The sequence below is a fragment of the Neopelma chrysocephalum genome, unplaced genomic scaffold (assembly GCF_003984885.1).
Source record: "Neopelma chrysocephalum unplaced genomic scaffold, ASM398488v2 Primary Assembly neopelma1_102, whole genome shotgun sequence".
In the NCBI taxonomy this organism is placed as follows: Eukaryota; Metazoa; Chordata; class Aves; order Passeriformes; family Pipridae; genus Neopelma; species Neopelma chrysocephalum.
In genome coordinates, this window is record NW_020897765.1 from 147675 (window position 1) to 167474 (window position 19800).

At 39.7% G+C, this 19800-nt stretch overlaps 1 protein-coding gene across 11 annotated transcripts in view; it reads left to right on the plus strand.

The window, feature by feature from the left end:
* ABI1 (abl interactor 1) overlaps nucleotides 1–19800 on the plus strand; it is a 77658-nt gene that overhangs the window by 52907 nt on the left and 4951 nt on the right. Inside the window, exons 4-10 of one of the 11 annotated variants that reach the window (XM_027695706.1) lie at nucleotides 5901–5915; nucleotides 6638–6738; nucleotides 10146–10286; nucleotides 12023–12123; nucleotides 13104–13178; nucleotides 14790–14966; nucleotides 17822–17908. In XM_027695706.1, the coding sequence (XP_027551507.1) occupies nucleotides 5901–5915; nucleotides 6638–6738; nucleotides 10146–10286; nucleotides 12023–12123; nucleotides 13104–13178; nucleotides 14790–14966; nucleotides 17822–17908 (697 nt within the window). The remainder of the gene's footprint in view (nucleotides 1–5900; nucleotides 5916–6637; nucleotides 6739–10145; nucleotides 10287–12022; nucleotides 12124–13103; nucleotides 13179–14789; nucleotides 14967–17821; nucleotides 17909–19800) is intronic. The other 10 variants (XM_027695698.1, XM_027695697.1, XM_027695696.1 and 7 more) reach the window with 10 other exon arrangements.

Below are 19800 nucleotides of genomic sequence, written 5' to 3' on the forward strand. Positions count from 1 at the left end.
GTCACCATAAAAAAATTTGCATTTCAGCACATTAAAACTATAAGAAGATTTTGAGCCCAGGAAGTCAAACAGGAGTTAAGCATTCAGAAATCTTTCTCAAGCAAATAGAAGTTGGAAGGACTCCCTTAAAGTAGGGATTGGGCCAGAACTTACCAAACACCAAGCTTAGAGAAGGGTGTCTTGCTCTCACCCACCCTTCTCAGCGTGTCCTACTCGCCTGCAGTCCTCATGCTTTCATCTGTGTCAGTGCAAAACAAACATGCAGATGAGATGCTGATGTGAGGGTGGAAGGCTACCTAATCGTGCCTACTTACCCTTTAGGGTAACACTGTTTATGTGTTAGCCACTGGAGTATTAACTTTTAAATAATTCACTGTAATAAAACTAAAGTGAGATAGGGATCCTGAACCTGAGCCGCTGCTGCCTTTGTCCCCTTACCAGCCTCTATCAGACATTCACGCTTCAAAGGATGTCATGTTGCCAATTTCATTAATGTCACATCATCCCTCTGGGGTCATGGCCAAACAGTAAATACTGCTGTAGGGTAAAGAATGCTTCTCTGGGGGAAATAGTAACTTCCTGTTGCCAACTCTAATGACTCTGTTGTGAGTGTTAACACAGTGTGCTTTCCGTAGGGCACTTGCTACTAGAAATCAGAAGCGTGCCTACTGTCATCTGATATAATATAGGTTTTGAGCCTTTCAGCTTGCAAAGAAAACTCAAAACTTTGAGGTCTTTTTATTTTCTAATTTTGAAAATACTTTTTTTTTGTGTTAACCTTTTTTATTGTAGTTAGATGCAAAGCTACCAACTCAATTGAAAAAGCTTGAAGTATTTAAAGGCAGGAATCTCGGTATCTTTCTCTGAACAAGACTAGTGAGTGCTGAGGGAACAATAAGGTTTGTCTATCATCCACGAGCAGGTTTTCGTATGTTAATAGCAGTTTAAAATGTAAAAACACTGTAAGGTCACATTTGACTTGAAAATTTTTGCCTTTTAATTGGAAACAAACAAAAATAAAGGAGAGAAGCAATACTGACAAGCTACATTTGTTTGCTGTTAACAGAAGACTAATTATTATGTTGCAGATAATACAGGGAGAGGTTATAGTTAAAAGATAAAGGTAAAATTTCACTGAAGAGAGACTTACCTACATATGTTCAATTTTGAAAGAAATATTGATTTGAAACCTAAATTTTCTCCAAAAAATCTGCTTTACCATGGACTATAAGGAGATAAAGAACAAAAAAGGCTTCTGACACATTCTGATAAGAAAATTGAGACACAGGAATCATTTCGTGAAAACTGCACAAAAGTAGTGGCAGAAGTGTGTTACCCTGAGTGTCTGACACCCACATACAACCTGCCTGCTGAAAGGCATCTTTGATTACATATTCTCCCAAACTCCATATCTTGATTTTTGTAAGGAAACCATGTTCTAAATTTGGGGCTTTACTCTTTCTTTTCCTCAGCCATCCCATACCTTCATATACGAGCACCTTTTCAGCTGCTGCTTTTTTTGCTCTGTGTCACGTTGTGGTATTCCAAAACTCCTCCACCGGTGAGGCAGGAGGCAATCTTGAGCAAAATTGCCAAGCTGCACATATATAATAGCACTTCAAAAGGTCTACTGGCCAGCTACCTTTCTGTAGGGACATTCTCCCTTGACTAATAAAGGAAATGCCTTTTTTTAAGTAAAAGGGGAGGTTGACTAAAGAGTCAAGAGCAGTCATGTGGGGATTTTTTCTATTGCAGTTGATGACTGTGATTACTGGTCAAAGGTTGACTGATCTTAGGCTGATTATTGCTTTTGCAGACCATAAATATTAAAGTTACAAGTATATTACTTGTAACTTACTATTAATGGAGATCAGACTGGCACACTTTGTAAACCTTTGTTTCCATTGATCAGCACTTATATTGCATGGTCTTTAATGATGACTTTCAGTGATCCTAAATATGGCAGGATATAGAGAAATTGGCTCTTAAATTCAGGAGTTGGAGAAATAGTGAGCGACAAGGGGAAGTACAAACAGCCTGCATAGAGACTTGAAGTTCCTGCCATCTGAAATTGGAGAGTTCATAGCTGACATGTGCAGGAGAAACTTGCTGGACATCGTTGTGATAAGAATTTTGCTTCTGTGTGCAAGTGGCCTTTTGTGTGCTTATAGATACATTTGCTCACGTTAATGAGTTGTGTGCAACATCTCTACCCCTTGTTTTCCAAGCACAGTTTGTAGCTCAAATGATAGCGTTACAGTTCCCTGAATCATGACTAATGTTCCCCCACGACTTGTTACTTTGCATGAAAACTATTAAGAACAGTTAGATGGCTCCTCCTGAGGCAAGCCATTGGAGTCCCTCAATGTCTGGACATCCTTTAGCTACCAGTAGGTACTTCTGATTGCCTCACATCCTACCCATTCATGCAATTCTTGGTCTTGTTCCCTTTGGCCTCAGTTACAGCAACCTGCAGTACTGCCTTTATCTGCAGGTGTTTTTGTACTGTTTAGACTACCAGAACTGAGTATGCTGGAATTGCCAAAATAGTTGCCTTAAGCAAGTAAGCCTCCTAGTATGAGCAATCATTTCTTGTCCTTCCAAACCCACAGCTAAAATTCTTCAGTCCAGGTGTTCTAAATTCCTGGCATCAGTTATGGGAGCAGCCTCACTTTTGGCTTTGATAAATGCCTTGCATGGCTGTTGCAAACACCTGTTTTGCCCATTGCCTTAATTGCATTACTGCTTTCCAGTCCACTGATGGCTCTCAGTCCTTGGTCAACCTGCTCTTCCATGCTGTTGAAAGCCTGCAGATGTGTCACTGCCCTAGCTGTGATATTTTGGAAATGCAACAAGGTTGACTCCTATTTCTTGAACCTGAGACTGTGGTTTCTTAGCTTTGTGACAACCCTTAAAGCTTTATCCACATGCTTACCACATGCTTGTTGAGTTTTCCCTGAAAAGGCAAAATTGTTCCGCTTGCTTCTTTAAAACATCTCTCTGTTATGATGGTTGCAAGAAAGCCCAACCAGTACTGCTGCTTACCCTGCTGTCTTCTTTCTGGGAACATCCTGGTCTATCTAGGTGTCTGCCTCAGCATCACAAGCATTCCCAGCAAGCCTACACACTGTGTTTTTGTTCTAATCTGTATGTCATCCAGGATGCTGATATCTGGCTGACAACTGTCTCCTATGTGTACAGTACTATAAGTAGCAGGAGAAGCGAGTCATGCTCCTCATGGCTTCTGCAGGAGTTCTCAATGATGCTTTTTATTTGACTAAGCCTTTTTCCTTTTGCATTTCCCATCTGTTATTTTATACCCTCTCAGAACGGTCTCTTCCCTCTTCAAGCTGTGAACCTTATGCATGCTGCTGCTTCTCTTCATGCCCTGCATTTCCTTCCTTCCTGGCTCTGACCTTCTCGGTACTAATCAGGCAAGTTGGTGATGGTCATGTTCTGCCAAGTGGCTGGTTGACCTAGAGGCATTTGTAGAGAGATGCTTGAATGTACATTAAACATGTTGCCCACTTTTCCTTTTGGTTTTCTGCTATCTTTTTTTCACCTTTTGCTTAAAATCATGGTGAGTCTAGACTCTGCTGCATAAACTGTTCCCAATTCCAAGCAGTTTTCTGTAGTTGCTTAGAAAGCATTACATTTTGTTTTCAGACCAAGAAATGCAGGAATGTTAACCTCATAGGCTTAGCCAATAAATTAAAAAAAAAGTCTCCTCCTAATTAATTAGCTTGTTAACCATGATTAAATAGCCATATGGTTCATCTCGCTTTGATTCATTTGCTTTCCACCCTTACTTAGGTCTTTTGGATCAGGAGTTCCTCTCCTATGTGAATCCCAGTTCTTGTTTATATTGATAGCAACAGAGAGGATCTTTTTACTTATAGAAAGCAGTATGACAACAGTTTCTAATTCTTCTGCACAGTCAAGTGTGTATCTGTCTGTATATTGTTTAACTCATAGCAAAAGAGATGACGCTCACCTGATGTAGTGCTAGAGACAGAAATAAAGGTGAAGAGCTGTTGGACTTGAGATAAATGTTTAGTGTGTTAAACAGTACTTAGCAGTAGAAAGGCTTGAAATAAGATGAAGATAACTGAATCATTGCTAGATGTTGATACTCATATTGTCACTGCAGCGGAGGCAGAATGTAACAGGGATTAAAAAGGGGGTGGAAATACTCACCATAAATACTGAGTGACACTGCGTAAGTGAAGGAGAGAAAGGAAGCATTTTGGGTTTATATCTTTGAGGCAGGCAAATTTAGTAGTAGAGGCTGGATAAGAAACCATGCCACCCTTCCTTTTAAGCCTTTAAAAAGTTTCTAGCTATGGCTGCTGGTGAGAGACAGGACCAAGAATTTTTCACTTTTTGGTCTCCTTTAACAAATTCCTTGTATTATGCTATTGCCCCTGGCAACTGGTGAAGTAAGGGGAAGAGTCACATATTCCTGTGAGAGGAGAAAGCAAATTTCAGTGCTAAAGGCCTGTTTTAAAAATATAATACCTTGGAGACTACTCTGGCATCTTGGAAACTGAGCCTTCATGTTTATCCATGAAATAAGTATGTGGGGACAGAAGTGGTTTAAGTGCCTGCCACTCTGGTGATGAACCTCTGCCCTGAGTAAATGGGTTGACCTTAAAATTTACTTACCAGAGCTAAACTTTTTCATTTGAATTTTGGAACAGGTTTTGTGTTTCTGTTCCATAATATGAATAACTTTAGGGCAGTGGCTTTCAACCTCTTTTGATTTGTAAACCCCAGCTGTTTTTCAGTGGTTTTGCAGACCCTGTTGGTAATCTCAAATGCACATTGCTGTATAGCATGTTTTATTTACTTTTTTTACTGAGTTCATGGATACCTTTAAACTGATCTGTGTTTCTTGGAGAAGGAAGAGAAAGTGCAAACCACAGTTTTAAATGCTGTGCCTTAGGAGGCTTCTTCTGGAAGTGACAGTTTATTTTCAAACAACCTAAAAAAAGGCATCAGGATTATTTTATGTTTTGGGTGTTTGTGTTTGCTTCACCCGCCCCCCCCCAAATTGATGAAACCAATCTTTTTCCCATTCAAAAACATGAATGTCTATCCCTGCATCCCATTCCCTCACCCCCCAGGTCCCCCTACTGAAAAAAATCAGAGAACTTGACTTGAATTTATTTAGAATTTTACATGCTTTCGTCGTGAGGTGAAGGTTTTATATTTTTTTCCTCTGCAATCACAAAGGCTGTTAAAATGATACAGTGGAGTCACATAATGACTTGATTCTAAGAGCTAGAATTTCAAAATAACAATCATTAGAGCCATGCCAACACAGTTTTGAGCAGCCAGTGTTGTGCTGGCTTGAATCAGATTTCAGTCAATAAACCAGAGGTGAAAGGCGCTGCTGCTCATCCTGTTTGACAATTCCCTTTTCTTTATTTGCCATTCAATGCAGCAGCTAGGATTTCTTCAAAACATGTGAAGGTTAAGTGTCAGAATAACAGGCACATCTCTTCTGCACATATAGCTGAAGCTGTGGTTCTGTGAATGAATTCTTAAATGCACGTTGCCATTGAAATAGCATTCATTTGCATTTGGACTTGAATGGTCAGCAAAGCGCTTTCCACCCCTTTACTGCCCATGAGGAGCCTGGCAGACATATCTGGCAAAGCTTAGCTAAACTTAATTTTGACACAAGTGCTTTTGCTCTGGTCACTTTGTCAGACACAGAACTTTCAATGACTGAGACAGTAAAATCTCTGCTAGTGTACTGGGATGAGCTAATTATCAGTAGACACAAATGATTTTTTAAAAAATGTGATTATCTGTAGTTTAAGCTGTCCTATCAGTTGTGATGGATCTGCCATTAATTTCTACCTTTTTCCCCCCCTTTTCTTGCCAACGTTAAGTGGCTAAAAGCCAAGGTAAGAAGTATTATTTCTCCTTTGACCCACAGTGCCTCATGTGACTGATAGTAGAGGCTGCAGAGCCATTAAAACTGAAAACTAGCGCTCTCTTACACTCTCCTCTGCTTTCCATAGGATATTTAGATTAAACATGCTATACTTTTTTTTATTTACAGCATTTAGCGTTTGTCAATATATCTGTGATACATTGACATCTGCATTTATACATAGATACATTAATTTCTCTAACACATATAGTGCTTTGCTCTGAATTTAGTAGATGCCTTGATCCCTTAACTTACATTTTTTGCAGGAGACTTCCCAGACAACCTGAATTACTCTGCTAGTCAAATAGCAGGGCAAATTGAGAAATTCTGGGCCATGCTGGCTGTATTGTACTGTCACTGTTAAAGTTTGATTTAAATTATTAACACCTGAATGGCTATGAATACAAATGTGGCTTCCCTTTAAAGAAAAAAATTATATAAGAGATTTGTGCATGAACCTGTCAATTGCCTACCTTTCTGATGTCTGTTGTAAATTGATAGCAAAAATAATATTAAGCTTGTATTTAGACTCTTTGTATTTACTGGTGTCTGTCTTGTGTGTAGCTGAAAACTTGCTGTTTGAAAGCTGTCTGGGAATTCTCACTTCATATTCTTACACTTAAAAAAAAAAAAAGCTGTCAGTAATAGGGCTGCTCTGTTACAAAAATAAAATCATGTTTTCCCTTATTTCAGCATGGAAATAACCAGCCTGCAAGAACTGGCACCTTGTCAAGAACAAATCCGCCTACACAAAAACCACCAAGTCCTCCCATGTCAGGCCGGGGAACTCTGGGGTAAGAATGGACTGCTTGGTCCTGACTGTGTAATAGAAACTTTTAATTGTGCTTGTGTTGGTGCTTCTTAAATTCATGGGTAGATGACAATTCTGATTACCTTTAGCAAAAAAATCACAATTACCTTTTCTGTATAAACCCTTTCAGCTGCATTGACTTATTTTCCTGATGACCTTTTGAGAGATTTGAAAGATTTATTATAGATATGGGTAAATGAGAAGTCTATTGTTTTTGGGGAGAAATCCTTAGTGACACAAAAGAATCTCAATTAGGTTTGAACTTCAGTGGGGGAAACACCTCATTGGTAAAGTTTTTATCTACTCATTTCTCATTATTAGATGAGCTATGAAATGGATGTCGGTGCTGTATTTGTTGCGTTATCTAAGCATAATTTGTGGCATTGTGAATACAGTGGCAACATTGATTCTTGCAGGCTTGTGCATTTTTAGTTTTATGCTTAAATGAGGAAGGATTTTGCTATTCCCAAGTCCCACTGTGAGCAGAGTTCCCTGCATCTATTTTGCTGCTGTGGACCTGTGGGGAGTAAAATCTGCTTATCTTGGTGTGCCAGCAAGTAGTTGTTGCTAGAGACCAAAACATTAATACTTAAGAAGCTCAGTGCACGTGCCATATGGTTTTGTCTGTCCAACTGTGTAACAGCTTCCAAAAGGCATCCTAAACGACCTTCTACCTATTTGTCACACTCAGCCTTTCCTTTATGCAATGGGGGACTGAGGCATTGTAAAGCTGGCTGGCTGGTGTGGTTGTGTTAGCTCCAGGTATGTTGTCTGGGAGGGGCAGGAAGCTGGAAAAAATGAAGAATAATGAGACAGAACAAAATGGGGATCAGGAGCAATGGTCAAGGAAAATTAGAAGCAGCAACTGCTTTTGTTGAAGACTTAGTGATTTTTTTAATCCCGATTCGATGCTTTGATGGTACTGTTTGTTGCGTATTCCACAGAGAAATTACCCTAGAGGTTTCCTCAGCATGTTTTGTGAAAATTCCCATTGCTCAAGGGCATGAAATCAGTATTCCAATTGTATCTCTTATCCCAGCTGAGAAGGAGTTGTTTATCAGCCCTGGGAACCTGGGTAGCTCTTTCATGTCCTCTTGGATGCTTGCTAGTGAAACAGCAGCCTTGATGTACTAGTGAGCTGCCTCTCTAATGCTCCCCCCTGAACAAACCAGAGCTGTTTGGTTGCCTTAGCTGATGCCTGATAAGGATTAATCAGCTGAATGTCATTTCCAGATGAGCTTGACAAGAGGCAGCAGTTGGCTGAGGGGGAGGAATTATGTGGGTTTGTAAGAGAGATTTCTATCTGCCCTTCTTGTTCAGGAAGTACAGTTCTTGTCTTGAGCAGCCACGTTCTGCCAAAGCATGAAATATCATAGGCATGACTTACCCTAATTTATGCAGAAAAAATCGCTAGAAACTGCAGGGATACTACTCTTCTCCCTTTGATCCAGAAGGCAGAGATAAGCGCCTAAATCAGAATGAGCGTAGTGTGTAACAGGGGCCTTTAAGTATGTGCTGCCTGTTGTGCAGCTTGTCCCTCCAAGGCAGGACTATCCAAAGGAGTATGGTGGGGAGGGAGTCCTGCACAGAAATGGCATGGAGTGAAAAGGGAAAGGACTGAAGCGAGCAGGGATCTCTTGAAGGGAGAGACTGTGGAAAACCTTGGATGCTCGGGTTGGAAGTACCGTGTAAGAACAAGTGAATTGGTGGAGCTGGATGGTGGGAGTAGTTGAAGTTGTTCCTTGAGGGTCCTGGAGCAGAGCAAGGCCTTGGACTCCCTGTAGCTCTCCCTCTTGGCAAGGGTTATCAGGTCACACTGAAACATAGGGGACAGTGAGGTGGGGAGCTCTGGGGAGTGTCAGGAAAGAGTGCTTTCATCCTCTGTAAGGCTGGCAGAAAAGCAAAGGGAAGGATTGGATTTGAGTGATGGAAAGAAACTGGTTTTGGCAGCTTTGGTGCTTAGGAGTTTGAGTTCTTCAATGAAGCTGAGAACGACAAAGGAGAAGGTGAGGCATTGCTGAGCTTGAGGATGCAGTGGGGTTTTGCTTTTGACAATATTTTTAAATTGTATAGGCAAAATAGTTGGTACTGCAGAGCTGAACAGTGGTTCCTATTGCCAGCGCATTTCAAGGTAGAGTACTTTAAAACAATACTTTTCAAGGTTATTTCTGTTGGAAGCATATTGTCTTCCTTGCTTATAATTTTATTTGGTAGTCTTTAGATCTCTCTCTTACAACTGGAATACAAAATTTCTTTGCTTTTTCCACAACTGATCTCTTTTGGCAGATCTATAGGTGGTGGCAGCTTGCATATTAAAATCATCTAGAGTTCTTTATATAGGCAAACTAATTTACAAACACCACCGTACATGAAAACAATTATAGTATTTCCACTTTTTTCTTTGAGAGGTTTTAATAATACATTGTTACAGTTTAAGTTTAGTACTGTAAATTTCATATTGTGAAAAGGAAGTCAATAAGTTTCTTGAAATACCAGGAAGCTGTATAACTTACCAACTCAGTTATAACCAGTAATCGAACAAATTATTAAATGCCAGTAGTTAAGTGTTTTTGTTTAGCTGGTGCATTGCCAAATTCTGTGTTTTGCAAGGGATCTCATAGTTACTGGTGAGAACTAAAGAGCTCTGCGATTCAGTACAATAAACACACTGTTCTTCAGGCAGTAAGGGGTATGAAAAACAGATCTTGAAAGATCCGTGTTATATTTCTGACTCAATGCAGTCTGGTAGGTGACTTTGGAGGTCTCTGGGCTTTGCTTTCTTGGGCTGCAAAATGGAGGCAATGAAGCTCATCTGTGAGGCACTTTTAGATCTGCTTATGTGAGATGAGCTTGCTTGATTACTGTGTGAAACAGTGCTCCTAGGAAAAGCACTGGTGATTGCAAATGTCACTTGTTCTGTGAATCTTGATTCAGCCTTACTCCTGTTGTAATGAGATGAATACTTTTAGCCAAGAATATCTCTGGAAAGCATTTGGAAGGAAAGGAAGAGGAAATTGTTACAATGAAAGTTTATCGTGTGCAGTGTACTGACAGGTAAACCCAGAACATTATGTGGATGTAGCTATTGTATGTTATGTAGTTCAAGGAATGCATTTTGGGTAGTATATTTAGTTTAGGCTTTTTTGACCAGTTTTTGTGCTATAGGCCAACTTGCATGCATCTGTCTATGTAAGACTACTTTAGACAATTGACTGTGACCTGTCTATCCGGCCCAGTGGAATTTCTTTAATATACTGTAATGTGATTCACTGTGCAGTGATCTCTCATGAAAACTTAAGAAAACAAATGGCTTTACTACTTCATTTATTTATCCTTTTGGTCTTCTGATCCTTTATCTTTCTGTCTTCAAATCTTTTTTTCCTTTACCAGACGAAATACTCCTTACAAAACCCTGGAGCCAGTGAAACCACCAACAGTCCCCAATGATTACATGACCAGTCCTGCCAGGCTGGGCAGTCAGCACAGTCCAGGAAGAACAGCTTCCTTGAACCAGAGACCACGAACACACAGGTAGAGGGTTTTCTCACAGTAACTCTTTCCTGCCTGGCAAGCTGATGCTTACTAAAGTCACAGAAAAGCTTTGAAGCTTTGGGCCTGTTGGCTTTTTGTTGAAAGGCGAAAAGGTGAGTTATTCTGCCACTGCCTCGACAGAACTTCACTGCACTGTTGACTTCCATAATACAAAGAAGTGTCTTCATACTACATGTTCTGAGTGTACCTTTTTTAAAATGTAATTTTTTTCTTGAATTGCAAGACTAGATCTCTCTCTGAGCCTCTTGACTGCGTTCAGGTTTTTTCAATTTGATTTTTATCATAGACCTCAAACTGCAGGGAAAAGAGACAGAAGAATTCAATTTAGTTAGAAGCAAAAGTTTAGCTTACTTTTTTAGAGAGCTTCTTTCTTAATATTTTTCTTTTTTTTTTGTTAACTCCCAACAGGCAGTTAAACATGGTAGGTCACTAACAGGGACTGAGAGAATATTTTGGACACAGTTGATGATGAAATACTGTCAGAATTAAATAACTTCTAAATGTCACTGCTTCAAAGATCTTGTTAGCTGGCTACTGTGAATGCTCCTTACTCTTGTCTCACAAGATCTTTTATGTAGACTGCAGTTAGAAATTCAGCTGCAACCATGGTTACAAGATCAAGGTCTTGAGCAGACAGAACACTAATTTTGAAGGAATTACCTTGCCTTCCATTTCAGATTACTGATTTTCTTTTTTTAACTGTTATTTTCTTAAGATATGTTTGAATGATTTGCACTTGACTCTTGACTGACTTGTAGCTCTCCAGGAATGGTAAATAAACTGTAACATTACAGAGTACTCTTTAATTAACATGGATGAGTGAAAGTGATGTTTTGGCTTCAAAACATCTTGCCTATTTGGTTTCCTTTACATTATTAATTTAATCCATGTAAATTCAAGACTTGAACTAAGGAGTGCTCTTAGATAAGAATAAGGATAGATTCTGTCTGAATTTTGATTCTTTTTCAGCTCCTTCAAGGCAAATAAGTCTTATGGCCTCCAAAGGCATGTGTAGAAATGTTATCCCGTAGTTCACCATAAGTATGTTCTGCATATCTGGCCCCTGACTTATATATCTTATAATATTAGTTAGACGAAATGTGAGCTGGCTGTACTGTTACTTTTCAGATTGTCTTAGAAACAAACTTCTCATACACAAAAAGTATGTGCATGGGTAGGGGGGAGTGTTAAATATACTGAAAATTATGCACACGATACCCCACACCCCATCCCAAATGGTTTATCCTGTCTGTTCCCAGTTAAAAACTTACCAATCTAAACTCTGTTCTGAACAGAGGAAATGTTCCTTGAGCTGACAGCATAAATAATCTTAAATAACTATTTTGAGTTTAGGCATGAACTCTTTCAGCCCCAGCATACTACTTTCAATTATTACAAGGCTGCTGAACTACTCCTGCAGTTGTTACTCCGTCGCCTAGAACTTGTATGGTTGATTACCTTTTTACTTTTTGAAGCGTTTAATTACACATTTTATTCATAGTGGTGTTTATCAGCTTATCTAATTCCATTTATTAGTATTGTAATGTATCCAGACTTGATTAGCTGCATGCAATTGTAGGTAAAGACAGGCATTTTATAGGGGATTTTTCAACAGTCTGTAATTGAGTTAGACTAGCAGAGCTCACACAAAAAGTTGACTGTTGATAAGCTTTTGTAGGAAATGCTGTGCTAATGCTTGTGCCTTTCTTTTGCAGCGGTAGTAGTGGGGGAAGTGGCAGTCGAGAGAACAGTGGAAGCAGCAGTATTGGCATTCCCATTGCCGTGCCTACCCCTTCTCCGCCAACCATTGGGCCAGGTATGTGGGACTCTTCCCATGTTAAATTAAGGCTGCTTGTTACTTGCTTGTGTTTGCAGAGGGATTTTGACTGAATGCAATGTGGTAGAATCTGTCCTGAAGCACAGTCTGCTCAGGAAATCTCTTATGAGTGCTGAGGGACATCTAAAGTTTTAATTCTTTACCAAAAGTACTTGCAGGACAATCACTTACGGAATAGCGGGTGGTAAAACACCTTTGTTGGCCCATGTTTTTACAAGAGAATTGAGGGGGTGCAGGGGGAGCAGAAGACAAGTGTATCCTTTTAAAACATAAATGTATTTTTAACTGCCTGTCTACAATTTGGCATTTCTGGATGCCCTGATAAGCAGCAGCAGCAGCTATTTATTTCCTATTTAATGGGAAACATTGTCTTCTGAAATACCCTTCTGACTTTGCCATCTGCAGTTGAAAGAGAACCGTGCATGATCTCTCAACATTGAAAGCATGCTTTGTTTTCTTTAAGAATGATGAATGGTGAGAATGGGTAGGACCCTTCTTTATTATAAGATGGCAAGATTATTATCTTGGTAATAAACCAACTCAATCACTTGTTTACTGTGTATGTTGCAAGTCCAGAAAGCTAATTTGCACAACAAAATAGTGGAGTTTTGGTGTAATATAATTTTGTTATGGCAGAGATTTCTCTGTTCCTCAGATGACAAGTCTTCAGTTCCTTATATGCATGTAGGCTTTCCTTTCCCAGGTTTTTCTGATCCTGCAGTGGTACAAATAGGCATGAAATCTTACTATCATCTGACATCCCCTAAAAATCAATGGGGATAAGGATTGGTAGGTACAGAACCCTGGGTACAATCAGGGCTTGAGTTTGTATCAGTTAACTGAACTTGAGTTTTCCTATTTGTTTGGGAGGCCTATCAAGTGCCACTGCTTGCTTTCTCTATTTTTTTTTCCTTTTTTTAATAATATGGCCTAATTGGGAATATAAACTATTTTACTAGCACACATTTCTGTTCCTCCTGGAGCCCTGCCAGCACCACCACTGCCACCACCTCTCCCGATGGGCAGTCTGATAGGTGAGACTTGTCAGTGCTGAAGTGATTGCAGTCATGCTGCATAATCAATAATCAACTCTTCCTAATGGACTTAGTGAGGGTGTTTTTTCTTCTGTGGTGGGACCTACATGATTTGAATATAAAAATCAGCTCTGGGATTTTTTTGTTTGTTTTTAAACAAATCTAATCTCCACTAATTTCCTGTGGTTAAAGCCTCTAAAGCTAAATGCACAAGGTATGGGCAAAAAGCTGCTAGTTGCTTGAAATATGTTCCCAGTAAAGCTAAGATTCAATTAATCTGATCTGTAAGATCTCAGAATCAGCTGGTATTTGGGTGTGTCCCTGCTGCTGCTGGTTCACTCCAGCACTTAGCTGGAACTAAGGCACAACAGTTGCACTCTGGCTAAAAAATGGTAACTTACGTGTAGGGCGATGTGTGTATCCTACTCTGTGGGCATAAGGGGACTGGAAAGCAAAAGTGTCTGTCAGTGGCTTGGGTTTGATTCTGTAATGCTGCAGGCAGGTGTCAAACTGGAAGACTTGAGAATATAAACTAACAGTTCTTGAAAAATTGCTTCAAATATTACATATAGCAGTTAGGGTGGGATCTAAAAGTAGTACTTTTCAAAACAGACAGGAAAAGATACCCCACCCTTTCCTGTCACAGGCTGATGACAAAATTGATTGAGTTATGAAATTAGCTTTGGAGGCCTTGACCCACATAACCTTTTGCACTTTCCCTTACTGAAATCTTAAGTGAAAGTGACTTTGGATAGCATTACAGGACTGCAAACTTCTGATCACTTGCAGTTTGTGTGTGTGTGCATTTTTTAATATATTTATATCATACATGTATATAAGCACAGAACATTTTATTGCAAAACAGTTTTTGCATTTAGGAATTGCATTGACTCATGTGACCACAAATGTGTGAGAGAAATTAGTTTGCAAGGTGTGATTCTTCTATCAGTCAGAGGTTAATCCTAAAGAGAACTTAAATTGTTTTATTAACCTTGAAGTTTGTGCAGCAAGCATGTGGAAGGTAAATATGGGTGTTTATCCTGAAGAATGAGTGACATACCTTTCTGTCAGCTGGCATTGGTGATTCTGATTTGTTAGTGCAAATTCCATCAATATAAAAGCACAACTAGCAAATATGATTGATAAATGTGCCAAGTGTCTGAAGCTCATGACATTTATTTTACTGTTTTGTTAGAGTGTTGTATATTAGATTGGAGACAAATTCGGGTTCACAATGGAAAACATTTGTTTTGAGCAGAATGTGGATTATTTTTCATGTGCATTTTAATAAAGGGTATTGTGTAATTGAGATACTTAGGATTTGGAAGCTGATTCAATTTTCCAGTCCAATCCAGTCTCTCAAAGTAGTTCTCAGCATTTCTCAATGCCCTTTAGGTGAGTGTTGGTTTATGTCCTGTGTGTTTTTTCTTATTATTGATTGTAACAGGAATGTTTATTTTCTCTGTTAATCTCCTGTTACAGACCTTAAATTATTGAAGAACTATAATCAAGTATTTCCCATGTTCTGGACTTTTTCTATTTTCTGCATTCTATCACAAGTAATGTTCTGCTTAAGTCTTTTCCTTGGTTCCTCTGGCTAATGCTTTTCAGCTGCTCCTGGTTCAGCTCCTGGTTCCCAGTATGGCACAATGACCAGGCAAATCTCGCGACACAACTCTACCACTTCTTCAGCATCTTCTGGTGGATACAGACGGAATCCTTCTGTGACTGCCCCATTTTCTGCTCAACCTCATGTTAATGGCGGGCCTCTTTATTCTCAAAATTCAAGTAAGCTGCTGAGCTCTGAAATCACAAACTGTTTTGAGCAAAATTATTGTAAAAGCATGCATGGCATTTTAATTAATTTATGAAGAGCATCAATGAGATTACTGCTTTCTTTCCTAAAATAGAAGGAAAAACAAACAAGAAAAACCATATTGAAGTTGTACAGTAATTGCAGCATATGCAATTATACTGTTTTCCCTTCTAACTTGTTTGCTGTTACTTATGACAAGAAATTATTATGATTGCCTGTCTAATTATAGGCAAATTATACTTGGCATTTCAGGTTTGCTTGGAGAACACAAACTAAAACCAGTGTTTTTTGCAGGAGACCTAATATGGTTGTAGTAGTACAGTCCCCCCGCTACTGGGCTAGTGGCAAGAGAGTACTGTGAGAGCACAATGCTCGCATTCCCGTTACACAGTTCTTCCCTGTCTCTGTCTCTTTCTTAAATCCTTTCATGATTCCAAGTTTTTCCTTTGTTCCTAGTTTTAAGCTTGACTGTTAGAGCTCAGTCTTTGTCTTTTAGTTGATGACTCCTCTGTGCTTTCACACTAGTAGGAGTATAGGAGGAAATGAATGAGGGAAGGGATGGATGCCATGGGCAAGTGAGCAGATTTTAGTCAGCAGCCTCCTGCCTACCTACCCAACAGGGCAAATGAGGTTTGCTGCAGAAAGGTGTGCAAAATAAGGATCCACTTGAATGTTGGTAGAAAGCTCTATCAAAAAGCTTCTTCCTTGCTGTTTCCATAAATTTTGACTAAATACACATAGAGGAGAGAGAGTGATATAGTGGTTTCCCCTGGTAGTGTTCAGCATTCAGTGTTTAAACTGCACGGGGATATTTCTTTTAAAAAGAAATGTTGATGTTTGGATTGAAGATCTCTTTGGACCAGTGTTTGTTGTCGTGTACTTACTCTTAAGGAAAGAATGCATATAAAATATTTGAGACACTGAGGTGAAGAGTTTTCTGAGTGGTTTAGAAGTATTACATTTATCAGAAAGTATTTTCATATGCAGACACAGTACTTATATTTTCTTTTTTTCCAATCCTGATTTTCCTCCTGCTCACTCTAACCCATATTAGCCCTTCATTTTCCTCCACACTCTTGTTCCTCCAAATTAATTCACCATAACAACAGAAACTCCCTCCTGCTTGAACAGTCGTGTTCTATTGAATAAACAGGGAATAGTTCAGTTGTCTTAAATGCTGTGCACACCACTGTTTCTGAATGTTTACATTTGTCCAAAGCAATTTTTTGCTCAAATGCAGGTGCTGTCTCTTAATCTAGCCTCTCTGGTGTTTTCAAAATACTGATTGTTAACATTTTTTAAACAGTATTTTGATGGGTGTGTTTTTCTACATGAAACTGTTTTCCTCTGTTTCTGTAACTGGTGATTATTTTTTTAATGCTACTGTCTTGACATTAAATCCAGGTCCTACGTTTCCTTAAGGTTTTACTTTTCATGCTAACAAATACTCTGTTTTTTCTTAGATGTTTACTTCAATTTTGTGAGACACCTGTTTGTTCTCTCTCCTTTATTGATCATTTATCGCATATAGTTTATTTGATTATTGGTTTTGTAATGAACTAAATGCTTCATTTTATTTCATCAAACATTAATCTTAGTTATGGCTTTATTTAAAACTGTTGCTTACTTGGAAGTACAGAACCTCTTTCAAATTTGATTCCAACTGGATTACCCTGCTGAATTCCCACCTTCACAGGAATTTCTCTGCTTCAGTGCAAGAGAAATTCCACTGAGAAGGGACACAGTATAAACAAATGAGTTGAAGTTTTGTTGGTTTCTGGGTGGGGTTTTGTGTTTTTCATTCCCTGCACTTCATGGGGAGGCATCCTGCCAGAGGACGAGTGGCTTGCCCTACTGCTCCCCATTTGTCTTTCCTACCTGTGCAGGGAAGAGTTGAACATCTGGGCTGTCAGCACAGCATCTCTGAGAACTGGTGCTGTGTGTCACAAGTCTCATTGCTCATCAGATAGATGCATATTCAAAGACGTGCTTGCAAGTGCTTCCTGGGGAACTCTGTGCTCTGAAGTAGCCACTTGTAGCTGTTGAAGCCTTTGCCAGCACATTAGGTTGCTGAGTGCCCTCTAACCGCAGGAGGCTTAGTAAAGCTCCGTTCTGCTCTAAACCCACCTGTTTTTTCTATCAGCAAGTAACAAGATCCCTTTTTCTATGAAACCCAAAGGCATAGTAAGCTAGCCCATTGCTCCCATCCCACCAGAACAAAATGATGAGAGGCGCTCTCTGTGTGAATGTGAGGTATTGATGTTGGAACACTGTTCTCCTTGCAAAGTCATCATATTTGCTTTGTGTCAGTGCTGCTTTTCCACACTTGATGCAGCGCTCTACTTTTATTTTAGAGAAGGAGTCCAGAATCATGCGAAATATCACCTCTACTTCTAGTAGTGTACTTTGAAAAGATAACTACTAAATTTGAGTAATTCTTATTTAGCAGCAAGACAAAAGCTCAGTTTTATGTGCTCCCCAGGTGAAGCACACAAAACGTGTGAAAGAGCAAGAACCTTCACACGCACACCCTGTGAGCTTCCAGACACGCAGCCTGCACTCAGCTGTTATCTGGCTAAACACGGGCATGCTGTTCTTTTTGATCCTTGATTGGCTAACCACGAATTCAGCCTTGTTGGAAACACAAGCTTGAAGAAGGTTCTTGTGTGTGTGTTCTTGTTGTTCTTTACATATTTTGTTTTGTGGTCCTGGTTACTGACGGCTGCTTTTGTTTGTTTCTTTTTTTTTTCCTTTGTCCGTTTGACTTTCCCCGATATGATATGTGTGTGTGTGTGTGTGTGTGTGTGTGTGTGTGTGTTGCTACCAGTTTCTATTGCTCCACCCCCTCCCCCTATGCCTCAGTTGACTCCACAGATACCTCTCACAGGCTTCGTGGCCAGGGTGCAGGAAAACAGTAAGTTTGGACAAGCTGAGCTGTTAAAGGGTAGAGCCTACTCTCTTCTAGCATGCATGGCTGGCAAGTCAGACTCTATTTTGTTTCCTTTTCCAGAAGCTAATACCATCTTGCATTCTAGTGTCAATATGCTATTGGAGCTGAAGGGCACACTCTTCAATATTTTATAACATGTGCATGATTATTACTGACCCACTTAAGTTCTGAACGGCAAATTTATTATAGAAATACAGTGTGAAATGTGGCATATGTTTGGTGTGAATATAAAATGTATCTTAATTGAAAATATTAATTTCATGTTGAATCATCCTGCCTTTTCCACTAGGAAAAATTGATTAGTTTTAATTAGAAAGGCTTATGTAGAATGTCAAAATACGTACTGTGTAGCCATTGATTCCAATACTATAGTACTTTTCAGGAAGCTGTACAGTCAATTGAAAATGTGCAGTCTTAAGATCTAATGCTATTACAAAGGAGCTTGTAAGGCATCTCTCCTCTCGGCAGCCTTTCATTCTCCATTTCTTTGTGTTCTCTAGTCCGGTTTCCCTTCTGAGCTTCTTGCAGCACAGCTCTGCTTGTTAGGTTTGTGAGAGAAATGCTCCCTAGCTATGACCTGTGCTGCAAGGTGTTCTATACTGGTAACTCTGCTTTTACCATTACTGCCTGATTCCTTTCAGGTGAGTGTCACTGTGCTAGTGCAGATGTAAAGTCATGTTCTTGATCTGGGGATATCTTTTCTGTAGGAGTACCTTGCAGTTCTTTTGACAACAGACTGAAAGCAATGTATATAGGGCATGAAATAAATAAAAAAATTTTTTAAGTGTTTGGGAACCATTGCGAGGTTTGCTAGGATCTCAGGGGCTCCTGCTATGCAGTTAGCTATATAGTTCCAGCATCCATTGAGGGCCCTCTAGGTCTGAGCTCCCATTAGAGCATTTAAGTGATCATGTTCTGAGCATTCCCCTAGAGAGACATCTAGGAGACATCTCCCTCGTTCTCATTCAAAATGAAGGTGTTTTGGTGTTGTGCTTGGTATATAGTAGGAATCACGTCGATGTAGAATACTCTGCCACAGAATTGTGTTGACAAACCTTTCCAAAATTCAAAGTGTAGAGAGAAACCTGCTGAAGATGAAGGTTACAGAATGTCTTCACTTGCAGATAAACTTGAGAAAATTGACACCTGCTTCTGAATTGTTCCAAGTATTGTACTCCTGGAGATAACAGAGCCCTTGGGAGAGCAGAGGTGAAAGGGACAGACTTATTTGTGTGTGCAACAACAAAATGCAAGCTGACTTGTGAATGAGATTGCAGCAAAATAGCTGAAGCTTGAAATCTGGTCTTAAGAATTGTTCTTTTTATTTTCTTCCTCTTAATAGTCCCTCGGGTTTGAAAGTTATATAAGTATGGCTTTGAGCTGCTGCTGCCTCATTTTGGAGGCAGAGGTGTGTGTGGCAGTCTGCGCATAGGCTCAGCAAAACTGGCTGTAGAGGCTGTTGTTGAGTTTTGGCATTGTGTGCTAGACTTTCATGTGCCTTGTTCTCTGCAAGAAGTCTCTGGGGGAGTGGAGTTAGGGAGACGTGGGTGGACTTGTCTTTTCCTTATCATAGAGATCTGTGGGTGAAAGCAACATCCTCTGCTCTGTGGACTTCTTTCAGAGGACAAGGATAGAGGGCTTAGAAATGATGCAACACCTTTTCTTTTTTCCTGCGCCCTGAGCCCAAACTGTGGGTATTTCCTCAGAGAGGTTTTCCAGTGTGTCTGGTGCCCGGGGACAACTGATTGGATGTAAATTGCTGTACTGTCACACCCAGTCCTTTCAAAAGGAGTATGCTAGTCCCCATTTAAAGAACAGGGATGGGAATACATACAAGAAAAGATATCTCAACTTGG